Here is a 19,933-nt window from a genome sequence, read left to right as displayed (position 1 = left end):
TTTCGAACGGAATTGAGAAAAACAAGAAAACACCTGATGTCCGTCTTCGCGAAGCAGCTTTTCCTCAAAGAAACTGTGTTTCCCAAAAAAATTGGTAGCAACATCGGAACGCCTAGGGTTGAGATTTCTGGTTTTGTTCAATAGGCGCACAGCAAGGCTTAGGCTTCCCTTCTCCGCTGCTCTTCGAGATCTTCCAGGACTTTCCCTGTTGCTTCCACAATAAGTTTATGCTCGCTCTGGTGTATCCTCTCCTCCAGGTCTTCTTGGGAGTCACCGTCTCTGATCTCGACCTCTTGGACCAAGATAGGTTTTCCCATGTCCACCTCCTCGATGACGTAGTGAACCATCACACCGGTATTTGAGATTTCTCCTCGTTGGAACGCTTTGTACGCACGACCTATCGCATCCGAGCCATTGAATTTTCCTGGCAAGGCTGGGTGCAGATTAATGATTGGTACGCCGGCTTTGGCCAGCTGATTGACAAACTCGGAGGACAGGATGTGCATGAAACCCGCGCAGACCACCAGGTCAGGGCATGGGATATGGGTGAGGATTTGCTGGGCCAGATCTGTATCATAGTGGGCTCGAGCGGCGGCTACGCCCGCTTCTGTTTCTGGAAATCTCTTCTTGTAGGCTAACAGATTGTGATATGTGACGGGAATGTGAGCATTTTGAGCGCGCTCGAGGCCTCTTGCTTCGCGACGATTCGAGATGACATGGGCGATGTGACCGTTGGGCAGCGTTCGTCGCGGGGCAGGTTTGTCCTTTGACATGGGCGTCTGACCACATGCGTCGATGAGAGCTTGTAGGTTGGTCCCTGAGCCCGAAATGAGGACGGTTATGTTGAAGTCGGTGGCGGTGCTATAGGTCCGACTCTTGTCGGTTGATTTTCCCGAGGCCATCTTTGATCGAGGAGGGAGAGGATTTCGCAGGTGGGAGACAAGATTGTCAGGTGAGCGACGAACAAAAAACGGGCAGTAGAAGGGCCGTGAGTGAGGAGAGACAACCAACCGCGTGAGGAAACTCGTAGACCGTGATTGACTGCAGGTGGAAGGTTTCAGCCGGGTGAACTACTATTATTGTGGAAGTGACATGATCTGTCAGAGATGTTGTGTAGACGAGAAGAAGCTGCGACACTGTAGATGGTGTGCTAGGGTTGGTACCAGGACTTGCGCAGCTATACAAGATTGGTTAGCGGTTAAGAAGTCTTGAACAGCTTCGTGTCCTGTTTTCTGTCTTGCAGAAGGGCGCACGCACGAGTAGGTAAGGAGTACCTTGTACAAGTATCAGTTGAGTTCTCGGTATCGAGGCGAGAGAGCGAGTGCTCGAGAGTCGAACACAGCGAGTCTTCGGATGATGAGAATGGACAAGTAGGCAGCGTGTGGAAGCGGGAGGTGGGGAGACAGATCCCTCACGAGTTCCCAGCTCGCGAGCTGCATCCAGTTGGGGTGACTTTGAGCAACGAACCGGCGGACCTTCAAACAGCTGGTTCTTGCCCCTGGTCCCTCGTTACCCGGGTTAGTTGGTGGCCCAGCGGCACCAGTAGTTTGCAGCCCTGGCTTCTGGGTCTCGTTTGCATCGCGCTTGGATCAGCAGTTGGTTGAAGAACGCCCAGCACTTGTACAGTAGGTATCGTGCGCCGTGCTTAGGGTACGGGGCAAGGTGACAGGTACTCCGTCTAGGAGGGTACCTGGGGAACTAACCAGGTATGTAGACAGCGGAGCGGCTGCTCCCACCTAAGCAAAAGTCAACTGGAGGCAAGGGACGAGAGGGAAGATGGGAAGATGGGAAGCTGAGAGCCAGGCCCCGTTAGGCGCTTCCCAGGCACCAAACAGAACCGGTGCCCAAACCCGACTACCCATCACTGCCCACACTAGCGATGCAGGTGCTTTGCTCTTGGCTTGATCATCCTACTTCCCCCCCTAGGTACATCACGCCCGCCTTTAGCTCGGCCTGCGATAGTTATGATCACCATCGTCGTCATGCTTATCATGTCTAGGCTCCCCGCAGTGACCCAGCGGCTGCCACACAAGGTAGGCGGTACTTGCCCAAAACTCTACACAAAAGATCCCGTCAGTCTTTAGGCACCGCTGTAGGCGCGCGGGCGGGAATGTCATTGAGGGACAACTGCTTGGGGGAGTGACGAGGGAGGGGACGGTCGTGCCTGAGGAGCCACCCAGGAGGGCCCCCCACCCCCCGAGCCCTCCCTTAATCAGGCTTAGTCGGGGTAGGGAGTACACGGACGCTCATCCGGGAGAACCACCAGAACTTGGCACTGGCAGAAACACAGTTGGGGCTCAGTACGGAGTAGACAGATTAACAGTACGTAGTACAGTACAGAGTGACAACAATAGCGACCAACCGCCGAGAACGTGGAATTTGTGTCCGGCCCAGGGATGTGCAGTAGTTACGAGTAGAGGTGCTGTGTGGACTCTGTACTGGTCCGCGGTAGCACGAGTTACTAGTAGTTGTTGGTATGTACACCACCAAGGTTCCCTGGAACCCTAACATAGTGCCTAAATCATCGTCGCAATTCAACTCCGGGTATCATGCCACTTGACGATCAATCTCCACCATCACATTTGATACCACACTCCATCTCCAGTATCGGATTTTGTAAGCGAGAACCTGTGCCGATTTATGGACTCAGTAGCGACTAGCAGACTGGCCTGTTCTGGCCAGTTCTTAAGTCTTCGCCTCGTCCACGTACCTTGCAAGGTAGTGCAGCAATCAACCCGAGAAGCAGCATACTCGGTACTCGGTGGTGAGGATTCATTCGCGCTCGAGATGATGGGGACTTGGTCCCCACCAAGGCCTTCCCCGTTGAGGGTCTCGGCACGGAGTATCACAACGGTTTAATTTTCCCACGAGCTCGGGCTTCGATCACGCTTGAAACACCCTTGAGTACAGCATTCACTAGCCTCCGTGAGCCGAAGTCACTAAGCACCCAGCAAATGTGCGCAATCACACCTCTCGCGGAATGTTACATAGACACGATTTCAAGCGATTCTACTTGTTGGTTCCGGGATATGCTTTAGACCTTGGAGTTGCTACCTTAGGTACGTCTGTACAGTGCCTAAATACCTAGGTACTTCTCATCATGCATTCTTTCGAGGGCGGAAGTACCGTTTGTGCATCCCCGCAATGGTCCAATGACTGGCGTCGATGAAAAATGCCGCGTTCCACGGCCATCAAGCGATGGGCGTAGGCGTTTCTTCGTTCCATGGATTGGTTCACTGTTTGCTTCCCTGGTTGCTTCCGGCCGTCTAGATAGAAACGGAACATGCCGATTCGGGCGTCACCTGTCGCCTAAAACCGGCCCCTTCTGCAATCGCAGGCCTTTTGAGAGTAACTCGGACTGGCGAATTTGATGATCGACTCACTGGTTCTTTTGCCATTTGTCGGGCTAGAACCATGATCTGCCACTAGAGAAGGATGCCTTCCTTCTAGCCCACATGTCATGAATACACGCAGGCCGTAACCGGGCGAGGATGCACGATGGAAGCTTCTGACAGGACCATGCTATTATCGTATCTGCCTTGCATTCTGCTGAGACTGCCACCTTCCGTTTCCCAGAGTGTATCGACCGGGCAATACTACCCTCTTATCGTTGGTCCAGATTGTAGACGGGCCAGTGACTGGTGCTTACTCCTCTGGGGTGCTGTTGAGAAGCGGCCAGAAAACAAGAACTTGGTTTTGCTAAGGCATATCGGGACCAATATGTGCTATCCTTGTTGAAGAAACCACATTTAGCCTCCCGCTTGGCTGCAAGTGGCTCCCGCTCAGCTGTGGAGGGGAGAGACTGCGAAGTCCAAGGCTAAAGCAGACAGGCTATTTGGCCATCGCTTGTATGGTCTGTTCCCTTGAGAGAAGGACCGCTTGGGGGACCTTGCAAGCGCGTATCAAAGAACCGAGGCTTCTTCTCCTCGATTGAAGATTATAGCCTATTCTACCGAGACCGTGTTCTTCCAATTCCGCCCTTGCCCACTGTTGCTCTTTCATCACTGAAACGGGGCGACCTCAACCATCGACATTCTAGCTTGCTGAAAACATGCTCTCTCCATGAAAGAAACATTACGATCGGGTCTTCGTTGCCACAAGAAGCAGCAGAGCTGGCGACCAAGCTGTAGGGGCGCCATGCTGTAGGGCATCAGACTTCAGGCCGAGCATTGACAGTCCTTGACGAAGCGCGCATGGTCAATGCCGGTAGGACTGGGTCTGCTCAGGTCGAACTTACCACTGCATCAGGCAGCGGAGATAAGTAAGCTGACAGGTCTGATAAATGCCACAGGAGGGGCTCAAAGGGAGTAGATCTCCCAAGCCGAACAAAAGTCTAACCGCGAAATGCGAAATTCCGTCTTGTTTCAGAGCCACGCATTCATGGAAGCCGGCAGAGCTCACTTCACAGATCGGAGATAGTCTGCATACAGAGCGTCGACCTCTCTGCCATTCGCTCTTGCCTTTACACTCGTGGGGTGAGAAAGAACTCGAGTGATCTCAGCGTCGTCGGTCGGTGACGATCCCGACCCTGACAATGACATCGAAGGCCGGTACCTCACATCTGGGGAAACGTCGTTCTGGTAAGAAGCCATGCCACTTTTGGTATCACCCGCGTACCAATTGACGAGGCTTCCCGGGCTGGCCATTTCTCGTTGGACATCGCGCTGCGCCTGCCCTTGCACGGCGTTCGAGTCGATGGCTTCCAATGTCATGGATCGATTCTTGACCGACGACCCGTGAACAAGATCAACCAGCTTCGACAGGATGTTCATTTCGAGTTTCAGCTTGATGCTGTAGAACAAGATCTTGAAGCTTTCTTGGTAGAGCTGCATGTGTTTGAATTGCATCACAAAGAGCGCGATGTCCATGCAAATGATCATGAGGTTGATGGTCAGTACCTGCATCACCATGCTCCTGGTATTTTCCTTGGAGACGATCTGCAGAAGACTAAAAGTCTTCCAAACATACAGACCCGAGATGATCAATTCCTGCAGAGTGAAGATACTGATCTGGATGAGCTCAATGTAATAATACCCCACGGTGTAGCTGTAGTCGCTCGAATAGGTGCTTCCCCAGTCGAGAACGTCGACAATGGTAAATACCACGCAGCTGTTAATGATGATCATCCATTTGACCCCCTTCAGGATTTTGTCGTTATCGACCAACAGGCCAAGACGAGAGTAGAGTACCAGAGACTGGCAGGTGATCATGGTCATCCAGCCGATCGTAACCAGGACTTTGGAGGCCCAGAGGACGGTGAGTTTCCAGTAGTCAGTCACCATGCCGAAGCCATACGAGGCGACGCCGAAGTTGCACAGCGACAAACTCCAGAAATATAGGCCCTTCCATCTCTTGAAGGTGGTCATGATCAGGAGGGTCAGTTCCACGCAGTTATAGAGGGCGAGCCCCAGCGCCAGGGTGACAATGACCGAAGGAGCCGAATACTGGCCATCGAAGGGCTCTTTCCTGAGAATGGCTGTGTAGTTGGCCATTATTGAAGGACATCCTACACTGCGAAGTCGAAGTGGAGGTGGTTGACGTGGGGTTGGCGCGCACAGGTGCTAATTCAGCACGCGACAGAGGGCATGTTTGCTGTTAAATGAACCCAGGGCAACGCTCATGGGACTGACGTTCGGTTCCAGAGAAACGTCCGTTATCAGGCTGCGTCGGAAATGACGGACAGGGCGGGAGAAAGATAGATCGGAGGTGCATTCCAGGAATTACAAGTGCAGATTGTGAGCGATTGATCGATCCAGCCGGCGTCCCAAAGATGGGGTCGTTGAGAATGGGCGTCGGGTCCCTTATCTCTCAGCTGGATCGTCGGCGTCATAGGCAAAGGCGCTACCAAGACCATGGCTACTCGGCCTCGTTAGGCGCGAACCCTGTCCGGGAGGCCTCGTAGACACTGTAGCTAACTGGTCGCCGCGACGCAAAACACGGCAAAGAACTTTCTAGGCGGGCTCTGCGAAGAAAAAGAAAGCAAAAAGGGTGCAGGGCCAAACCAAAAGCATCAGGCGATTTCGCCTTGCACAAGTCAGCACAGACGCTGCACATGGTTGCCTTATCAGCAGCCCACGGGCCATTTTCATACGCAATCCCCTGCCTCTTCCATATCGCACCGTGCAGAGGAGGGCCATGCAGGGCGTGACTTGCGAGTGCGCCCGTCGAAAAGATGGAATGACAGGTTCAGCCCAGGAGATACGAGCAAGGACCGAAGGCGTGTGGAGCCCGGTGACTCCATTCTGAATTCACCTCCCTGGGCCCGTCTGCTTTTCAAGTCTGCAGACTAACCGAGTTACGGTAAAGAGATCCACACCGTGGCGAGACGGACCGCCGAGACCCCAGACTGAAAGTGCTGATGGGCAGACTAAACCTTGGATCTGGGGGCGCCTCGAAGAGAGATCGGTCCACTAATGATAAGTCCAGCACGAGTAAGAAGGTGAATGTTGACAATGACCCGGCATCTCAATGGTGGATCGCAGATTTGAGAAAATGGCCTCCAAGAGGATGCTGAAGGCTTGGCGGTTCTATATGGATGTCGCGAGTACCAACCCTCCAGCGCCTCGTATGGGGAACTTGAAAGGTTTAAAACACAGAAGTTCTCTTTCTGGGCGGCCACCGGAGGCTTGCTGCTGGAATGTCGGAAACAATTGCTCGCATCCAAGTGCTCCGTACCGAGCATCTGATCAAAACGCACCGGCCTTCTAGAGAGATTACGAGTACAGGACTCATTGCCTTTGCGCATGTAAGAGGCTGCAGGGCACAGGCTTTCAAAAATGCCATGTAGGTAGAATCGAGCAAGGAAGCCAACGAAGTCGGTTTGGTACCAAATGCCTCCCTATCCCGTACACGGAGGCCTACCGACACCACGGTCATATACAATTTCTTCCTTCAGATCGCCTCAATGCCACATCTCCTGTGGGTGCCGCGGAGCGCCACAGCCACATACACTACAACCCCAATACGAAGCTTACAGCTTCGGCCGAGCCTTGTTCAGTTTCTTGTCTTGCTCCTCCTGGAACTCCTTCTTCGCCTGGTCCTTCAATATCCTCCTCAGGATCTTTCCACTGACGCTCTTGGGTACGGCGTCCACGAATTTGACGCCTCCTCTCAGTTTCTTGTGGTTGGCAACTTTTTGGTTCAACCATTGAATGATCTCCTGACCGTCATTGTCTTTCACGGCACTCATGCCGCCTTTGCGCACGATGTAAGCACGAGGGACTTCAGTTCCCAGCTCCTCACTCTCGACACCCACCACACAGACGTCGTCGATGAGCTCGTGGTTTGCCAGATATCCCTCTAGCTCCGCCGGCGGCACTTGGAAGCCCTTGTACTTGATGAGTTCCTTGACTCGGTCTGTGATGGTCAAATCTCCGTTTTTGTCAATGAAGCCCACGTCGCCTGTGCGGAACCAGCCATCCTCAAGGCATTCCGCTGTGGCGGTAGCGTTATTGTGATACCCAGTGAACACATTCGGTCCCTTGACATAGAGTTCGCCGACTTCTCCCTGTGGAAGTTCTTTACTCCCATCACTTTCCTCGCCCTCGCGAGGTACTGCGCAGAATTTTGACAGCAAATTTGGAACCATCCGACCCGTTGTTCCGACTGCACTCTCCCAATCTTCCCATCTCTGGATGAAAATCGTCGGGCTCGTCTCAGACAATCCATAGCCCTGCTTTACACGCACGCCTTTCCGTTTGTAAAGATTCTCCACGAGGTCCTTTGTCAACGGCGCCGCGCCTGAGTTGGTCATGCGTAGCGAACTGAGGTCGTACTTCTCAACCGCAGGATGTTTGCATAGTAATAACACAATCGGCGGAACGATATAGGAAAAGGTCACTTTATGGTCCTGGACCAATTGACACCACTTCTCCAGATCAAACCTCTGGAGTACCAGCGTATGCACCCCTGTGTATATCGGGCAGTGGATCAGCACATTCAATCCGTAAATGTGGAAGAAAGGTAGACAAGCAAGGATCTTGTCACCCTTCCCCTTGGGTGCATCAGGGATCCCAGGACAGCTCCTGGATCCGTTCCATGTTAGCCACCCTTCTGCACCCTGTACCTGCTGAACGTTGCTGGTCATGTTGTGGTGCGTGAGTCTGACTCCTTTGGGCCGTCCGGTCGTCCCGGAACTATACACGAGGAATGCAAGATCCTCCTGGGGATTGATCCTTGGGATTCGATACCGATCTGTTCCAGACAGTACTCTGATCGAAGACCAGTGCCTCGTCTTCCTCGAAGGGTCCTTCTCCTCGCCTAGTACAAGTACATTGTTCTCTTCGATACCGACCTCCCGAGCTGCTTTCTTGGCGACTTCGAGCACGCTCACATGCGTGACGAGGACTTTAGCTCCAGAATCTTTGAGCTGGTAGACGAGTTCTGCTTGAGTGTATCCAGGGTTTGCTGGTGAGACGATACCACCAGCCCAAAGGGTGCCGAAGACAACGCCAGGCGTGTCGATGTCGTTTGGTGCATAAATTCCAACGACCTCGCCCTTTTTAAAGTCGAAGTTCGATCGCAGACCCTTGCCGAAATCGATCGCGGACTGCTTGAGCTGCTTGTACGTGTACTGCCGCGACAGATCATCGGCGGATTGGAACAGGACTGTTTGTATGTCGGATTTGCTTGTTAGCGAAGTTGACTGGGAGGAGAGACTTTGGCAAATACTTTCACAACGGCGGAACCCAGAAGAGACTACGTACCTTGGTCATCAGGATATGGCCGATCCGTGCGGTTGAACAGAAAGTTGAAGATATCAACAACCTGAAGTTGGATGTCAGGGAAAGTTGATGTGATAGGCATGATAGGCGGATGCTTGGAAAGGACAATCCCAAGTACTCTCAGTCGTTCAAAGTAATCCTAGATGGCGCCCGTGCTGAGGGGGATGTGTCGAAGTATGGTCGAGAAGTCGTTATGCAATCGCCTGATATTCAATCAAAAGTACGGCTTTGCTAAAGGGATCAATTGTTGTTGATTCTCCGAGTCCAGCTGCAGCTCCTTCCAGAGCACCCTGCAATATCGACCGCGATTACAGGAGTAGCTAGAAGACGCAGACCAAACAAGCTGCACCGTGTGGAACAACGGCGAAGAATGCTCTACTCGAAGATGAAGGAAATGCGCAGATGGTTAAAAGCAGAGAAAAGATCAAGAGACGTTCAATAGCCTTCGGCCGCACCGAAGCCCCAGCTCCGGGGATCTCTGTGCTAGTAACCAGACCTCAGGGGTCTGGTAATATTCTGGGAGATCCAGCCAACCGCGGCGTGAATATGAGTCGATTTCCGCTCCGTACTGACGCGGGCGGTGCGATGACAAGATGCTGAGTTCATAGGTAACGTGGTGTTTTGCGGTGCGCTTGACCAGAAATGGCAATGACCTGAACATATTACCGAGGCTCAACGTTGGAAGAACGAACTTCAAAGTTGGCTGTGGATGGGCCAGCCTCTTCGCCGTGAATCCTCCGGGGCCTCTGCCCAGGGTAGCTTTTGCCTAACGTGCGAAAGCGAAAACCGGCTCCGATCGGGTGTTAGGTCCCCGATTTCAGCCTGTCGCGGCATCGGACGTCGAACACATCTAGCAACAACACTCCGAAGGAGCTGTGTCGGCCTGCATCATGAATCAGAATGCGGCGAGGAAAGGCTGCTACCTAAACTAACTCAACTATACTCCGTATATATCCTTCGAGAGCGTTAAGACATTCCTCCGTAGCGGCAATTAGGGGAGAGGCAGTTCTAAGCACTCACTACCTACTATTCGATTTCTTGCCTAGGAGGTCCTATATAATACTGTACTGTAGTCTGCCTTTAGTACTTGGAGCGCGCAATAGTAAAGCCTCTTCTAGGGAAAGGAGCGATAGACAACATTAATAGAATACTAAGAGCGGAGTTGTCAGGGATACGAAGCCTAACAAGCTTATAGCCTTGGAGCTAATAGGCCCGAGAATACCTCGCACTTCGTGTGAGATTCTAGTCTTTTTCAGAGATCCTTAAGGGCTGACGGACCTATGTCTGAATAATACTGAGAAACTATGTCGATATGTTTCTTGCACTAGCTAGGACTATCCTGTAGTTAACTTCGTTACAGGCATCTTCAATTGCGGCTTGGCATTACATACACACTCAAAATTATTGGAGACCGGTCTTAATGGGAGGCCGGAGCCATGTACAGACATGGGTTGCAGGTTTGTTCGTACTTTCTCTAGAGATTTATGGGAATAATGAGACTGATCCCCTCTTTTTGCTGGTTATCATTGGTTCCCTGAGACAACCGCCCCTCTCTCTTCGTGTCTGAATGCGACCGGCTTTAAAAAAAAAAAACTTTGTCCTACAGGCTGGTAGAGGCGACGATGTAGACACAGAGGGACGGAGCATTGACGGATACGGTATGACCGTGCTCTCGCCTCTATTTTCGGCAACCATCCAAGCAACAGAGCAATCCAACTCGTAAAAGGCGTGATTCTGGATTCCATAGAGCCATTGCGGCATATTGGAGCGATAGGGGCACAACCCTAACCCAATACAAAGCATCGTTCAGAGTAGCTGCAGACCTGTTGGACCGCCGCTCCCCCCCACCTTCTTCAGGATCATTATTGCGAAGAGCAGCGAAGCGAATGGGAACCGGGAAACTACCTCACATATCGCTAACAGACGTGCTCCGGATCCAGCTCAATCACGACAAAATCTTTCAACGGGCTCTCTAGGGCGACGCGATTGCCGAAGACCGCATTACCAGATCCGCGGTATTGTGGAGGAACCCACACCTGGTGTTTTGTGTCATAGACTACCCATTCCCCACTAAAGCGAAAAGCCCGAGAAATGGAACGCTTAGAGAGGCTGCCGTCTGTTTCCGTTTCCGGTTTGGATTGGGAATCTGATTTTGAAATTGCCAAATCCTGTTCATCCACATGCAGGACAGATCCATCAGTGGAAAACCAAAGCTCACGGATCATGTCGTTTAGCTCAAAGGTCTTCACATGGTGGCCACTTCTGATGTCCCAGATCTGTACAGTGTGACGTTCATTCCAGGTCGTTGCGAGCATTCGACGGTCCGGCGAGAAGACGAAGTCAGGGCTCCCTTCGTCCTCGCCGTCGACGATGTCTTTGTGTTCGCCAGTGACGGTGTGCCAGAACAGTAGACCATTTTCATCTCTGCTAAATCTGGTAGCGAATATCATACTGTCTGGGCTGAAGCCAAGGCCGCGCACTTCTCCAAGATGTTTCAAGTCGTGTTTCAAGGTTGCTGTGCTGGCATCCCAGAGACTGATTGTTGTGCGCGTATCAGATGCGATCATGCTGCCATCCGGAGAGAAGGTGAGCGACTCCGTCGGCCACAGGGACCTAGGAGTATCATCATAAGGACCGTTGTCAGTCGCCCAGAGCTCGACATGGTGTTTACCTTTCCAAGGCTTGGCCCCCACCGCGAGGGTCATGCCATCCGGCGAGTAAAGCATCGAATATTTATCGCCCAGGATTCTATAGGTTTGTGTCTGTTTCTGCTTCACATAGTCGTAAACCATTATCTGCAGACTCGTCGCGAACGCGATCAAATTATCACGAGGCCAGATAGCCATCACAGTGCTTTTCGCATTGCTGGTGTGCTCTCGGAAAAGGTGCTTCATGACCCCTGCGTCAGCATCCCAGATCCGCAGCTCCTCGGGAGGGGAAAAAGAAACAAGGAGATTGCAATTTGAATGCCTGCAGAAGACAAGGTTCGTGATCACCGTTTTGTGCCCCTCAATAGTGTGCCGCAAGTCGCCTGTGTCAGTATTCCACAACTGTATGTCCTTTCCACCCTCTACCGACGCAAGCAGCGTAGTATCCAGGGAAAGCGCAGTTGGTTCTCCATAGGAACCAATCCGATGACTAGTGCCTTCATCGAGATTCCCGACTTGCAGCTCAACCCTTGGCTGTTCACGCCGCGGCCTTTGCTGGTCATCTTCGTCTTCATGATCTGCTCGACGAGGGCGTCCAAGGAATGGCTGGTCGGGGGCCGTGATTCTTCCGTGACACTGTCGCCATTGACTCTCTTCTCTGGTCAATCTGCTCGAAATGACAAAGAGCTTCTTGTGATCTGGAGAGAACATGCCTGATTGCACAACACTAGAAGCGTCTGTGAGTTTGAGGGTGTTTTTAACCTTTCCAGTGGCAACGTCGAAGACTTTGATGTTGTCCCCGGGACACCCGATCGAACCTACAAATGCCTTACCATCCGCAGAGAATGCTGTGAAACAGTGTCTCGTTTCGGCTTCGCTGGAGCTAGATGGTGCGTGTTCATTACAGCCGAGCTTTAGCTTTTCCTCCCCTATGCTGGCGTCCCAAAGCCGCACAGTTCCATCAGTCGAAGCCGAAGCAAGTTTCATGCTTCCGGGACTATCTTGATCGCTCGGAGAGAAGGCTAGTGAACCAATACTACCTGTATGACCTTCGAGGGTCTGTCGCAATCGGTGCCACTGCGACGTGCTGATTTCTGCGCTCTTGATGAGTGGCAGTCGTTTAGGGTAGAATAGTGTTCTGATCATGGACTTTTTAGGACTAAACACAAGCGCGGATGCATAAAGTTGTAAGGGAGCCTTTTGTACGATCGACCCGTGGCTAAGTACAAACCTCTCGGCGTCTATCAAGAACTCGGCCATCTCACGATACACGGAGAGTTCACGATTGTTGACCAGCTTTCGACTTGCAATCAGCAGCAGATCACTGGTTTTGTTACCATAAATTTGTGAATAACATACCTGGGCAATGCGCACAAGCATTCTGATCGACCTTATACTGGTATGGAGCTCTCCCAACAAAGATAGGCTCTCGAGCCAATGGAGAAAGTAATTATTCAAGAACTCCAACGCTTGGTTGGCTAACGCTTGCTCGCTCAGGCACCCGGGATTATCATCACCCGCCAAACCGAAGTGGCTTGACCAGAAGACGCAGGAATATGCTATTGGAGCAAGTGGATCCAGATCCGGTTGCTCTATGGGAGATGGCTTCGATCCGTACTCTTTGAGCTCGTATATGTTTCTTTTCAGGATTGGTCTCATGGCTTGGATCGAGACTCTTACGATATCCTCATGGCCTTGAATCGTTCCACCTTTGATTTTCGACCTTTTGCTTATGAGGTAGTCCTTGGCCGACGTGTGGTTCATGAGAACTGTCTTGTTACTCAGAGTAACGAACGAAGAACATTTTGCCACAACCGTATATATGTCAACTTCGTCTGTCCAGGGAACCAGTTTAGACAGCTCAAGATCAGAGAGGGCCCGATATGCACGAGACATGATCGCCAAGACATCTTTGCATTTTTCCAAATCTTCAGCTTCCTCATTCTCAAGATTGGAGATCTTGTGGTCGTATAGTTCGGGCAGTCCTGCAGGATATTTCTCGACCCTTTTGACGGCATAGCTTCCGCGCATTGTAAAGAGATCTTTGAAAACAAGTGAGACCCACAACAAATTGCCTCGTGCCCGTTCAGTGACTTCTTGTTTAATTTTTTCAACCATCTTATCATCATAGGAATCCGCCCATCTGGAGATTTCCGGCCTTGTGAGTTCCTGCAATTTATGTTGAATATAATCCCTGGCATGGCCCTCTTGCTTTTCGATATCCAGCGTAAGCAGCCATGGAGAAATTGTTGGTTCAGTTTTAAGCAGACGTTGAAGCTCCGTGATCAGCCCGACTTCTGGACGGCTAGACACCAGCCACTTGATTTTAGTAGAGATGCGGAGGGATGTTGAAATGAGTTCAATAATACGCTGAAAATCATGATCGCACTCATCAAGAGCGTCAAGAACGAAATACGCCGGCGAAGCTTCCTTTAGAATCTTATCAAAAGCTCGGATCATAGCTTCCGCCGCATTTTCGTCCTTAAAGATGGTGTCTTTGGAAATTCTGTAGTCTTGTTGTAGATGCGAAACGAGGTCCGGTTGTAGGGTGAGTAGCATCCACAACAAGGACCGCAAAGCGTCCGTTGCCTTGTCCAACGTCTTTTTGGTTTTGCCTTGACTTTGGAAGAAAAAGTACGATAGTGATGGGGTGAGCACGGCCAATCGAGCTGAGATTGCTCGAATGATGCCTATCATGAGCATTGATTTTCCCATACCGGCGTCACCGTGGATCCATAGCAATCGGCATTGTGGCGGGTCTGACTCAGCCCAGTTGGTAAAAGCTTTGTAGTTGTTGTCCTCCAGAATCCACTTGTAGCTATCTTCGATCAGTTGTTCTTTCTCGTTCTCAATCCGTTTCACATCATCCTGAGGGTTGACCACGCAGAGATCCGAGAGGAGTTCGTTGACTTCTTTCTCTCGATACCTCTTGTTTTGCTGATCAAAATGGTCTTTCAGGGTTTGATGGATGTCTGCAACATGGTCTTTGATCTTTTTCGTAAGATCAAGTTGTTCAGAACGAACTAACGCAGCCCTCGCTCGATCACACGTGCCCCAGTCATTTACAAGGGAGATTTCGAGTTTGTCGATCTCGGCTAGAGCGCCATCCCAGTCATCGAAGTTCCACGCTTGGAGTAAAAAGTTCCACCCTTGGTTGCGGTAATAAGAGTGAACTGCTCTCATTTGATATATAAGGATAGCTTTATAGAGCTCCAAAACCTTCGGTTTTAGCTTCTTGACAACGGATCCGATTGATATGTTCATGGCATCGGTATTGCTGGTCTGAAGTAGATGTCCGGTTATTGCACAATACCAGTCCATCCTTGATGCAACATGCACAACCCCGGCTAGGTTGGAATTCATCGAGTTTTGTGGGTTTGAGAGAATCTAACTCTTTAGCTGCAATGAAAGTAACCAAAAGATCATCGCCTACCTCCAAGCCAACACAGACACCAGCCCATGGAAGCGCAGCGGGTGCAGCTTGAGGAACAGTCAATACAACGTCGGCGGCTGGCTTGACCCGGAGAATGGCCTGGGCGATGTTGCCGACAACATTTGACACTGCGACTGTTCTGGCCACTCTTTTTTGCCCTGCTTCAAGTAGAGTCTTCATAAATTCCTGCCGTTTGGCGCGGTCGTTGAATTGAGCCAAAAATTCGGCATCAGATATGGGAGGTTCATTTGGACTCTTGTTGTTCAAGTAAACCTTCAACGCCAGTGCATAAGACTTGACGAGGTTCTCTTCGGCCGCCTCAATCTCATTGTAGGCATCATTCCAAAGCTCCTCGGAAAGAGATGGATTGTCCGATGGTAATGGATCTCTGGCTTTTGTGCTGGTCAATGCAGCAGGTGGATCGGAATTGCTGGTTGGCGCTATTGGGTCCTCTGCATCAATAGGTTTGGGCAGAGCCTCATCTGTGTTTCGTTGAGTGGAAGGGGCATCAGGCTGTGGAGGGTTTGTAGCTTCCCGGCCGGCATCAGCCGCGATAGTCGTTTGGAGACTGTCAACTGGCCTCGGGTCATTGGCCACCGGAGTTTCTCGCGCTTTTGATTTTCTGGGGATTCGAAAATAGGACGCTACGGCTTGTCATCAAAATGATCGAGATAGGTGTTGCCGGTGGAGCACGCTGGTACCTAAACGCCTCATACAACCACGATGGTCCGCTGAGCCGTTCTGGACGGCGGTCGATGACGCCATCTCTGGGACAGTGTTTCACATGTCAGCTCACAAAGCCCTTGCGAGGCGGATGGATTATAGTTTCTGACAATATCTAGATAGCTCGCAGGGACAGGCAAGCTCGAGATATCGCCGTTTTACCGACGAGAAGGCCACCAAAATGGCTGGGTAGTGCGTTGGCACGCTAGGCTACGATCGACTAAACTACTTCACTGTTTTCGTATAACATCAGCTCATTCGTATATACATAGTTGTCGTTTGACCAATTTGCTGCGTTTCCCTTTCTAATCTCCTTCGACAACGATTGACAGCAAGTTCTTGGTTGTGTTATCTTGGATGGATAGGATTGGAACTTAGTGCTGCCATACATCAAGATCAAATAGTTGTTTGCGCAGGAGGAAAGCGAAGGCGGATGAGTGGCCGGATGCATCCAGAAAAGAAAGAGGTCGGGAAAGTTACATACATAGTTACACATGTAATCTGAATTCAATAATGTGCAGAAGAACTGGGTATTCATGTCGGGGAGCGAAACCCCTGGATTCCAGATAATATGTGCTGTGCTACATGTAAATTCCCGGCTTATTTCGTACACCATCCAACGCCTTGCAACTGATCTTGTAGGTCCATGATTCCACCAAAATAACAGTCATGTCGTTGTCCTTTCATAGTATTTCGACTATCACATTTGCCGTGGTTGAGATAAGCCAAACTGCGATCAAGCCAACGCCAATTTTTCTGTCCATCCTCCATCCGTTGAGTGGTACGAAGATCAGAAGCCCAATGAGAGATATCAACAATGTGATCCCAGAAATTATCAACGTGGTGCTGACTTCCAACTCGTAAGGCTTATAATGGATCGGCTTGTGAGGATGTTTGGTATGCCTATGGCTGGCACTGTGGATGGTCATGTACATGCCTCCAAGACCAATGCCTAATAAGATGTTCAACATTGGACCACCAAAGCATGCCGATAATGCCATGACAGGGAAGCCTAATTTCGCAACTGTGACATCCGCGACCCAATCACCCACGGAGTTGCCCATAGCAAAAATGGTCAGCCCGAGGATGGCGTCCGACATGCCAGTAACAACTCCGAACGCCTTGAGAACTCCAACTACTTCGTTGGCAATGGTTGATATCCATGCTATGGCAACCAAGAAGCCCAAGAAGCAAAACACAGATCGGTACTTTGGTTCTCGGTCTGGAGTGGTGGTAGCGAGAAGGATGAGAAGCATCACAAGAGAAAACACCAACGAGCCGAGAACTAGTCGTATATAAAGCTTGAGTGAATAATCTTCTTCCATGTTGGCCCAAACGACGGTCACGATGAAGAGTGGAGCAGTGAAGGCTTGCACAATTAAAAGCCATCGGTTCCAATCTCCATCTCCCGAGCTCTCATCGAGGTTCTTGACTGGTGTTTTCGAGAGATCCGGCCCCTGCCGCGACAAGGATGCATGAGGATGAAGAGGTGCGTCAAACGTTGGAATTTTGGGTGAGGTAGTTGGAGCATCAGCAGGCAATCCCACTCGACTTTGCGAACGACTTCTATAGCCGCCCCCAGGGGTTAGTACACCAATATCGAGCTCGGGTTGCCCCTCCTCCTCCTTAGGTTCCACGACTGGAAGGGTTACCCTGAAAAGAAACAGAGTGGGGCTGGTGAGAATGCCTAATAGCCGCTCCACCACTGACTTTTTACGCCACTCGTAGAGTGTGGGAAACAAGATCGATACTATGGTCTGAGGCGCCGGGAGATACTTATATGGCCACCAGGCAAAGGTACGTAGTGGTTCTTCCTCTTCGTCCGGTAACAGCCCAAGGTGGTGGACGGACTCAGGGGATATGCTCGCGGCAAGATGGTGGACGCTGGGTGGACGCGAGGAGAGAGGTGTCATCATATTGGGAGAATCAACATACGGAGGAAAGTCTTCTTGGTGCAGAATCCCTCGAGAATGATCTGGGTGTGGAGTATGTAAGGTTGGAACTTGTAAAGTCGGTCCTGACCGCGGTGAAAGGGCTGGACTTTTACCGTCGTCACTTCCTTGCCCAAAATAGTCTGGCCGACGAAAGGTGGAAGGTGGGGGGGCTAGAAAATTGGGCGATTTTGGAGGATCAAATGACGGGATCCTGTCTTCAGATGCTGCCTGGGGATCAGAAGGAGACAAGACGAGCTTGGGAGAAGGTGGTCTCTGAGCAGAAGCGTCGTTGAGAGTGGCTAGCAGGGCCGCACTTGGCCTTGAGGCACTGGGCGCTTGACCAGGTGAGGATGAACCATGGCTGCTGAGAGCTGATTCTGAAATGTGGTCTGACAGAAAATTGGTGTCAATCCGAAGTCTCGAGGCGTCGTTTGCTGACACCGCTCTTATCCGATTGCCTGACCCGGCGGCACTGCTTGCATCAAGATAGCCCGGAGTGACCAGTTCGGGGTATGATGCTGTAGGAGGAGCACTAATGGGACCAGGAGACGAAAGTGCATTGGCATCATCGGAATACCTCCGAGGACTCAGTGGGATATTGGTGCCTTTCTTTTCAAGGGAGCTCATGATTGACCTGAACTCCAAAGCACCGATCAAGCTGGGTCGGATCGGGGTGATGGTATTCCTTCTTTCACCACGGGCAGGACGACTAACCCTCATTTGACTGCGTAAGGTCGCAAGATAGCGATCGCGGACTTGATCATCATCATCGAGGTCTTCTAGTCTCCAGGCGGGGGTGTTGGGTGTATGAAGAGTATGGACGCTCTCTCCGGAGTGGCTCCTGAGCAAGCTTGCCCGCTCACTAGCAGGACGTGACTCTTCGTCATCATCTAAGTCGGGGAATTCGAGCTCTTGGTGGTCCGGGATGTGATGATGGAGTCTAGCCATGTTCTCTGCCTGGCGCTTCGTGCGGCGGCGGCCCAGATACCAATGCCAACAGGTGACGAACACGACATAAAAGGCATAGTAGGCGACCATAACAGCGCATTCCCACAAGCGCAAACTCCCGTCGGCCAAAAAGACCAAGCTGAAGGAGGCACTGACGACGAAGAAGCCAACATCGCGAAGGAAACTCTTGCGGGCGACCTGGAAAGGATTTACGATGGCCATGGAACCAGCGACGACGGCGGTGATGAAACCAGCAGCACCAATCAATTCTCCAACAGCCAAACTCCCACTATTTGATTTCATGGCGGCAAAGGTAGAAAAGACATCGGGACTTCCGTTTCCAAAAGCGAGGAACGTCACACCGGTGAGACTCTCGCTCATGTGGAGAATGCTGGCTATTGTGCTCAGGTTGACGCACAGGAAGTCGGAAGCAGCCAGGCCAATGCTTGTGAATAGGAGGCAAGTCCAGAGGATGATGAGGGCTATTGCGAAAGGTCGCGTGGCGGGGGAGGAGCAGTAGTAGAACTGAAGGTAAGATACGAGGCCGGCCTCTTCATCAGGACAATTCTCTTTCACAAAGGAGCATTGGTCTTGGGCCTTCTTGACCATGCGACACTAGAGGAGAGAGGGAGTAAGCAAGGGGGAGACATCACTGGCACAGCAATGTGGAGAGAGGGCGTACCTCGAGGTTTGGGGAGTCGGATGATCGCGCGAGCAGCTCCTGGGGTGCATCATCTTGTTGATAGAAATCTCGGAGGTAACTATAACAGAGAAGGATGGTAAGGACTAGAAAGGCGAGGTAAAAGGTGCGACCCTGTTCTCGGACGCGGCGCAATCTGAGAGAGCGAGGATGGAGAAGTGGTGGTCGGGATAGCTGAGCCATGGCTGAAAATGCAGTTCATTATCGCAGAGAGGAGGGGTCATGAGAAATGGGCATGAAGATGGTATAGAGTATAGGATTGATGGATAGACTAGGTGCCTGTGCAGGCAGAAACCAGAGAGAGGGAACTGGAGAACAACGCAACCTTGAACGGGAATCAAGTTCGAGTTCGAGTTCGAGTTCGAGTTCAAGATGTAGTGCAGTGGTTTCACCTTGGAGGAACACTGCAGGTGTAAGTGCAGGTGCGGATGCAAGTCCCACACTCCCAGAGTGCCACCTTCCTTGTTTCGTCATGATGCATTGAATCGTCCTGTGCACAGCCACAACGTACAGTAAGCCTTGATAAACCTTTGCGCTCCTTAGGTAACTTACGCCTTTGCCTGGACTCGGGTGCTGTGGTGCTGGGCACGGGCACTTCCGGGTACAGGTTGACCTGGGCACCAGGGATGGGATGGGCGGGGTGGAGTCATCGTTGATGAACCGATGCAGTCTTTAACCAAGTCGCCTCACGTTTAGGCAGAGACCATGGCCTAATCGGCCCCCCTTGGCTTTGGAGGATGTACCATTAGAACCCCACCATCCACGCCTACGAGTACTACTATACTCCGTACTAAGCACCAAATACTCGTACCAACTGGTTACGG

At 51.4% G+C, this 19,933-nt stretch overlaps 5 protein-coding genes across 5 annotated transcripts; all 5 read right to left on the bottom strand.

Moving 5' to 3' along the window:
- Positions 1–158: 158 nt before the first annotated feature.
- Positions 159–902, bottom strand: A1O9_10263 (phosphoribosylglycinamide formyltransferase; the record flags this gene model as incomplete). Its single annotated transcript, XM_013400997.1, has 1 exon — positions 159–902. The coding sequence occupies one exon, from the start codon at positions 900–902 to the stop codon at positions 159–161; it is 744 nt and encodes a 247-aa protein (XP_013256451.1).
- Positions 903–4,397: 3,495 nt separating this feature from the next.
- On the bottom strand, positions 4,398–5,492 carry A1O9_10262 (uncharacterized protein; the record flags this gene model as incomplete). The annotated part of the gene is made up of 1 exon (XM_013400996.1): positions 4,398–5,492. The coding sequence occupies one exon, from the start codon at positions 5,490–5,492 to the stop codon at positions 4,398–4,400; it is 1,095 nt and encodes a 364-aa protein (XP_013256450.1).
- A 1,478-nt stretch (positions 5,493–6,970) lies between these two features.
- On the bottom strand, positions 6,971–8,805 carry A1O9_10261 (uncharacterized protein; the record flags this gene model as incomplete). Its single annotated transcript, XM_013400995.1, has 2 exons — positions 6,971–8,607; positions 8,706–8,805. The coding sequence occupies 2 exons, from the start codon at positions 8,803–8,805 to the stop codon at positions 6,971–6,973; spliced, it is 1,737 nt and encodes a 578-aa protein (XP_013256449.1).
- A 1,834-nt stretch (positions 8,806–10,639) lies between these two features.
- A1O9_10260 (uncharacterized protein) lies at positions 10,640–15,569 on the bottom strand (the record flags this gene model as incomplete). Its single annotated transcript, XM_013400994.1, has 3 exons — positions 10,640–14,758; positions 14,805–15,415; positions 15,521–15,569. The coding sequence occupies 3 exons, from the start codon at positions 15,567–15,569 to the stop codon at positions 10,640–10,642; spliced, it is 4,779 nt and encodes a 1,592-aa protein (XP_013256448.1).
- A 641-nt stretch (positions 15,570–16,210) lies between these two features.
- On the bottom strand, positions 16,211–19,292 carry A1O9_10259 (uncharacterized protein; the record flags this gene model as incomplete). Its single annotated transcript, XM_013400993.1, has 2 exons — positions 16,211–19,024; positions 19,092–19,292. 2 exons carry the CDS (start codon positions 19,290–19,292, stop codon positions 16,211–16,213), a joined length of 3,015 nt encoding a protein of 1,004 aa, XP_013256447.1.
- Positions 19,293–19,933: the final 641 nt, after the last annotated feature.

The sequence above is a fragment of the Exophiala aquamarina genome, assembly GCF_000709125.1.
Source record: "Exophiala aquamarina CBS 119918 chromosome Unknown aczIA-supercont1.12, whole genome shotgun sequence".
Taxonomy (NCBI): Eukaryota; Fungi; Ascomycota; class Eurotiomycetes; order Chaetothyriales; family Herpotrichiellaceae; genus Exophiala; species Exophiala aquamarina.
Note: the sequence above shows the minus strand (reverse complement) of the source record. Positions and strands in the feature narration are given on the sequence as shown.